The 7221-nt window shown below is 42.0% G+C and overlaps 1 protein-coding gene across 1 annotated transcript; it reads right to left on the reverse strand.

The window, feature by feature from the left end:
* Positions 1-299: 299 nt before the first annotated feature.
* On the reverse strand, positions 300-997 carry LOC149190315 (uncharacterized). Its single transcript, XM_089410479.1, has 3 exons — positions 847-997; positions 666-734; positions 300-585 (listed from the first exon to the last, which is right to left on the reverse strand). The coding sequence occupies exons 1-3, from the start codon at positions 995-997 to the stop codon at positions 401-403; spliced, it is 405 nt and encodes a 134-aa protein (XP_089266605.1). The 3' UTR covers positions 300-400.
* Between the last annotated feature and the right edge of the window lie 6224 nt (positions 998-7221).

Genomic DNA, 7221 nt, shown 5'->3' on the forward strand with positions numbered 1-7221 from the left:
GGAGTGCATGCATTGTAACCGATACAAATTAAGTTGCACAGAGTAAAGTTATAAATACTGATAGTACAGGAACAGTGGGGGTTCGCCGCCCTTTGAAACATGTAATCATAGCTGAAATGAACAAATCCTATGATCAAACATGATATTAAATAAAAACGAGAATAGAGCAATGTTCGTTAACCAAATAATAATAATGCTATTAGACTGTATAAGTCTAATACTCTGTTTATACATCACCGAGGGATAACTTGGCCATCTCCTCGGCCGCAAAGGCAAAATCCGAATAACATAGAGAGAAAACCCTGAACTATAAAGAACGAAAAGTCATGGCAAGTATAGGCTTCAGTAAGCCGGTTGCAGGGTTTGAGCGCGGAGGCTCAACCCTCAACTAAAGTCGAAACTATATAAATGTCTCTGTAAATCTAGCAAATATAAACATTGGAGCTGAACGAAAGTCTTCGAAAACAACCAGATATCCATAGTGCCCTGTTAAATAACCTAAGGGCAGGAGAATGCAACCAGGAGGGTTCTCGACAGAGAGTACCTCAGCAGATAATACAAGAAGGCCCGCGTGGAAGCAGAGGCCTGCACATCCAAACACCTTGTCTTAATATCTAAAGACTTCTGTGGGTATATGACAGACAGTGATATAAAACTTTGCTTACCTGGAATCCGGAGGGATGAACCATCGTGGGAAACCAGCTTCGTTCCATGGAAAAGCATGCGCACGCTGGCTGAAGCAAAGCAATGAAAAACTAAACGTTACTGTAACAAATTGATAAATTCTGTAACTCAAAGGAGCATTATGAACCTTGAAACCATCGCCACTAAACTGAAAACCTATACCTGTAGAGATCAGTGGGCGGGATTGAACATCTGTTGGACATTCGCTGAGCAAAGCGGTGTTACTGGTAGAGGAAACCCCTGACTGGTATGCAGAGCCGGAGCCGAATACAAATGAACAGGTAAATGAACCCGGAAGCATAGGAAGGGGCATAAATATCCTCATAAACCCTTGACCAAATATCGTCCGTTGGATTGCGGGTTTAGATCTGGGCCGTAGAGTTAAGGCGGGAATAGGGATCGTCAAAACCGAGATCCCCGCACCCAAGGTGTCACATGGCTGGAGAAGCCTGAGACTGCCACCTAACCCTCTCCGGACTAGTGTCTTTAAGTTGATAGTGCAGCGGTGGTTGTAAGTCCTGTGGTCGGACCATCACAGGCCACGCCACATTAACACAAATGTACAGCAAGTGACTGTTGATATAAACCGTGAAAAGAACCAACTATATATGCCTACAACCATATAACACCGCAAGTTTACCTGTACACATGGCACACGAATGTGGAAAAACATATGTATGTAGTCGACCCTGTATGGTTATAGTGTTTAAACATTGAAACATGAATAAGACAGTTGATTGTTCTTTGATGTATATATATAAGGTTGAATGCTTATGTTTACAAATACAAATACAACTGTAAGTACCGAAACCATATGTGCTATATGCCAAGTAATTATAATATGTGCCATATGGGTCGAATGCTGAATAGTTATAATGTGTGCCATAAAGTGTTAAATGTCCAGGTGAATATGAACTCGACGTGCTTAATGAGGATATGGGTTTGACCTATGATAATTTTTATTTTTATTTTTATGTATTTAGTAACAGATGTGTGACATCAACCTAGGGAAGTCTATTTATTTCAATGGCAATCATACACTATATATGCTCAATCTCAAAAGAAATCTAGAGTTGTAGTAAAAGTTACACTAATCACACCTTGCTTTGAATCAGACTGAAGCTCTACTTTGAATTACAGTAAAACCAATCTTTCTATTGCAGAATTCAAGATTCAAAGGAAAATAATTATCAGAAGAACCCTCGATTATATTAAAAAACATCAACCTAGGAAAATGAAACCTTTCAGCAATCTGCAAAGAGAAGACTAACTATGTTGTAACAGAGAACATGACCCTATTCCCCAAATTAGGAATCGTCAACACCTATCTCTGACTATCACACTTTCATAAACTCATTCTGCAAACAGAATTACCAATCGAAGTAATCAACAATTACCTAGGAATGAATTGTATGAAAACAATGCAACAATTAGTTGAAACAGAGTTTCAACAAACAAAGCTTTAACAAGGCATGAATAAAAACAATAATTAACACACTACAGAACTAGTGGGTGAATCTTGTGAGGAATGTGGGCCCTCTCCTTCTCACAAGATTCCCCAGAAATACACGGGAACTAAGAAGAAGTGCTCAAAGTGAACTTTTATTCATATGTCAAATGTAACATGTTACAATAAGAATAAACACACCCTTCTCTGTAATTCCGCTGTAAAAATTTTTGTATTCCACCCGGTTTTCAGTTTCACCTTATTTCTCCCGTGTAGTTAAATTCCCTTTCCCATATCCATACATTCAACAACTGAAAAAATATTTTTTTTTTTTTTCTAGAAACACAAATTCTGGAAATTTTACAGAATGATGGAAAATGTTGAAATAAAAATCAACAGGTACAAACAGCCATTTGAAACATTTAGACACAGTGATTTTTGGTCAATGTGACCCTGGAAAAACCCCCTACAACTCTTGGGGAAACCAGTTTGAGAGCTCTTCTTTATTTCTGCAAAAATGCCTTTTACAGTGAGAAATATTCAGCAAAAATCAGCAAGCAAATTTACAACTTATCTCGATTTCTGAGCCTCACAGTCCACTAGAAATTTCCAAACAGCAACACAATGATGTACGGCTACTGTATGGATTGTACGAATGGTACATACAGATTGTAAAAGCTTCGATTTTTGTGTAGAAAATCAGCTGCCTCAATTTCTGTGCAAAAACAAATCTGGCTTTTACTGTTTACTCAGCAAAAATCTGCCTTTTACTGCTTGTTCATTCAGCTGTAAGGATTTGCTTAAATGCTACCTTGGTATGTGTGCCAAGTTGCTACCTCCTTCTCCTCCTTGTCCAGAAATCTCCCTTGCTCTCTTGCTCTCTCTCTCTCAATCTTCTCATGAAAGAATGAATGATATTTTCCTCCTTTTCCTCCCTTAATCCAACCCTAAGTGACTTTTGGGTGATCCCTAAATCCAATGGTTGAAATAGATTTAGATCTAGGGGTGAGATTAAATACACATTTAAATCTCACTTTCTATTTTTAATTCATCCCACTTTAATAAAGACCCACTTAGTCATTTATTTCCAAAGTCACTTTTCCTTTCTAATTTTTCATTGACTTTATAAAAGTCACTTTAAAATTAGACTTTAGTAACTTTATCAGTTAAAGTCACTTTTAAATTAGATTTGAATTTATAAAAATTATAAAGTCACTTTAGGAGAAAAAATAAATTCTTTTGGACACTTTTCCCTAGGCCAAAGATCAAAGCCTTAGGGAACCACCTGTCCTCCAGTACCAAATTTCAACACTCCCTCTTACTGAGGAAGGTGTTCCTCACCACACCCATCTTGTCTCTGAAGTAGTCATTCTTGCCCCGTGGTAAGGATTTGGTAAGAATATCTGCAGCCTGCTCATCAGTGGGAATATACTCAAGCTTCACAGTGCCCTTCTGAACACAGTCTCTGATGAAATGATATTTGATCCCGATATGCTTTGACTTGTCATGAAATACTAGATTCTTCGTGAGTTTAATGCAACTTTGATTATCACAGCAAATCACTGAAGGTCTTAACGGCTGAGCAAATAAGCCAAACAACATCTTTGCGAAGCCAGATGGTCTCACAACTAGCTAGACTGGCTGCCATATACTCTACTTTCGCTGAACTCAATGCTACTGACTGTTGCTTCCGGCTGAACCATGACACTACTGCTGAACCCAACCCAAAACAGCACCCTAAAGTGCTCTTCCTATCAGAAGCACAACCTGCCCTATCAGAATCAGTGTAACCTGCCAATCTCACTCCATCCCCCTGCCTGTAGTCCAAACCATAATCCACTGTCCCCTACAAGTACCACAAAATGTGTTTTGCAGCCACCGAGTGAACCTTCCTAGGCTCACACATAAACTGACTCATCGTGTTGACTACAAAACAAATATCTGGTCTAATGTTGACCAAATACATCAAGGAACCAATCAGCTGCCTGTACAATGTGGGATCCACCAACTCAGAATCTGAAGCATGAAGCTTCTTCCAGTTGGTGATCGTCGGTGTCGACATGGGTCTACAATCCTCCATGTGGAACCTGCCAAGGATGTCCACAATATACTTCCCCTGCCCCAAGAAGAAATGCCCCTCCTCCTACCACACCTCCAAACCCAAAAAGTAATGCATCAAGTCGATGTCCTTCATCTCAAACTCCGCTGCAAGATCTCTCTTGCAGTGCTCTATGAGTCTCTCTGCACCTGTAATGACCATGTCATCCACATACAACACCAGAATGAGAGGCTCCTCACCTATGCCTCACTCTTTGTGAAACCCAACCCCTGCAAGTAAGTATCAATCCTCGAGTACCAAGCTCTGGGAGCTTGCTTCAGGCCATAAAGGGCCTCCTTAAGTTTGCACACATGGGACTCCTTCCCATGCACCTCAAAGCCCTGTGGATGCTCAATGTACACCTCCTCCTGTATGAAGCCATTGAGAAATACAGTCTTCACATCCATCTGGTGGATCTTCCAACCCATCTCTGCTGTTATCGATATAATGGAGCGGGTCAAAGTATATCAAGCCACGGGAGCGAAGGTCTCCTCATAATCAACTCCCTCTACCTGGGAGAATCCTCTAGCTACAAACCTCGCTTTAAATTTCTCAATGCTTCCATCTGCAGCATGCTTTACCTTGTAAAGCCATCTGGAAGTAACCACGAATTTGCCCTCAGGCCTCGGCACCACCTCCCAAACATCATTCTTCATGATAGAAGAATACTCCTTCGGCAAGGCCTCTCTCCAGACCTGCTCGCTAGCTGCCTCCTCATATCTAGGAGCCTCAGAGTCAAGGATGCTAGTAACCATTGCCATATAGCTGCAAAACCTCTCAGGTGGTCTACTCTCTCTGACCAGCCTCTTTGGCTCAGCAACAGATGTGGCACCTCTCAAGGTGTCTTGAAGCCACTTGGGCTTCCTCTTCCCTCAGTGCACTTCTCCCATAGGAGAATGAAATTCCTCCTCCCCATCATCATCAGGAGCCTGAAATCCATTGTCTCTTTGTTGTCCTCATGCCTGCACCTGAACCTGTAGAAGCTGAGGTACCGTGTGAACTGTCCATCAGTGGACTCCCTAGTGAACTGCTCTGTGAACTGCTCTTCATGCTGCCCGGAGCACCACCCCTCTGGCTTGGTGAGCCACTGCTCACTGACGAACCTGACATCCTCATAGTTGTACCTCCAGATCCTCCTGATCCCTGCCCACTGGATCCCTGTGACTGACTCAACTGCTGCTAAGGGTCTGGCTGATCCAGATACTCTAACTCCCGTGATATCCTAAAGGCCCTGTCCTCCTCGAACTTCACATCCCACCTAACAAAATTTCTCCTCTGTGCAAGAATGTAAATCCGAAAGGCCTTTGAGGTCTCATTGTAGCCCAAAAATATACCCTTCTCTGCAGTGGGCTCTAGTTTGGTCCTCTTCTCCTTGGGTATGTAGGAGTATGTAATGCATCCAAAGATACGAAGATGACTGTTGGTGAGGTAAATCCCCTCTGCAGACAAAGGCGATCCCACTAGCCTATCACAGAACTAGCCACAAACAAACCACGCTGCTACGCAAGTTCCTAGTTATGCATCAAAGGTGAATCAAGAAGACTAACCTGGAGTCCAATGCTATGATTGAAGCAGAGTTGATATCCTCGCTCCCTTGCTCCAACAGATCATCAACGAACACCTGCACATGCAAAGGAAGAGACAGATACCAACATAGAAACTACCAAGGCACAACTATATTTCAGTCAGAAAGGAAATAAATCAACATATCACCATGACAGATAATGAGATTGGAACTATAATAGCAGTCGCTCATCAATTAATAAACAGGAAAAGTTACAACCATTGTTCTGACGTCGACCCTTCTCCTGGCTGGGCGAATAACTATATGTGTCTTGACATGCATCTCCTCTCCCGCAGCATAACCTCTCTAGCACTCACTAGCATTCCTCCAAGAACTCAACATCTAACACTCCATGACCAATAATCATCACTACTATAACTCAATCACCAAATCACTAGCATAACACTAACACCAACACTAGCTTGTCCAATGCATAATGACAAGCTTATATAGATGAAGAAGGGAGGAGGATGCGATGAACCGGGACACCTTTCGTGGATTAGCAAAAGCCATAAAGATGGATAAAGCTCGACAAAAGACTGATTTTTTATCCTTAGAAAAGCTCCATGTAATGAAGGAAACAACAGTCGGACGTGCATTAAGGCAAAAAGCACGACTAAATTTTTGTTGGCGCGACTGTTGCTCTAAGATAGGGCGCCAATGGTCGCGCCCTCTTTTGAGGATCTCCACCATTGGTGCGGGTAGAATACTGTGAACTTGCGCCAATGGAAAAAGGTCACTTTTCAGGGATAATCTGCAGAAGATGTCTTCAGGGAACATGGAGTATATACTCAGGGGAACATAATGCAAGTGTTTTTAGTCTTTGTCACTTCTTATAACTCCCAGGATGGGTCCTCCAAGGTACGACAAGAGGAGTAACAGGGATGGTGAAAAATTACTGTGTAACAAATGCCCCCTAAAGCATGAAGCCCGAGAGGTGGAGAGGGGTGAAATGATTTACAAGAACACACATAAGAGCACATATAGTTACTGCCGCCGAGGAGCTGTATTAAGAGACATGACTGATAGTTCAATTACATGATGTACGTGGTATGGTCGCAGCCATCCATAAGAGAGTACATAAATAATCTGGATCCATAGTATGGACGCAGCCATCTGGTTAGGATCAATGAATTGACTCAGGTATGGTCACAGCCATCCAGTGAATGAGTCAAGTATCAAGAATCACGCCTGGATTACAACAGACACAATCCAGGGTCTTGCGCTCCATCTCGACCTGAACAAGAGTACATGTCCAAGCATGTGAATATATGAGCTGAAGTCGAACATGCGTGAACATCGCCTGATTACCAGTCAATAATGGAAACTGTTAACAGACGCGAAAGGTACCACCAATAATGACAATGGCCCTCAAGGTACTATAGGTACAATCTACGACGTGTGAATCAATGATCTGAAGTCGAACAC

The sequence above is a fragment of the Pinus tabuliformis genome, chromosome 3_1 (assembly GCF_031772625.1).
Source record: "Pinus tabuliformis cultivar Carrire ecotype Pingquan chromosome 3_1, CPIR1, whole genome shotgun sequence".
NCBI lineage: Eukaryota > Viridiplantae > Streptophyta > Pinopsida > Pinales > Pinaceae > Pinus > Pinus tabuliformis.

Coding starts and splice junctions, on each gene's coding strand:
- LOC149190315 (XM_089410479.1), bottom strand. CDS start 997: ATGCCCCTTCCTATGCTTCCGGGTTCATTTACCTGTTCATTTGTATTC. Junction 735..846: donor CCGCCCACTGATCTCTACAG/GTATAGGTTTTC, acceptor GCTTTGCTTCAG/CCAGCGTGCGCATGCTTTTC. Junction 586..665: donor TTCATCCCTCCGGATTCCAG/GTAAGCAAAGTT, acceptor TTGGATGTGCAG/GCCTCTGCTTCCACGCGGGC.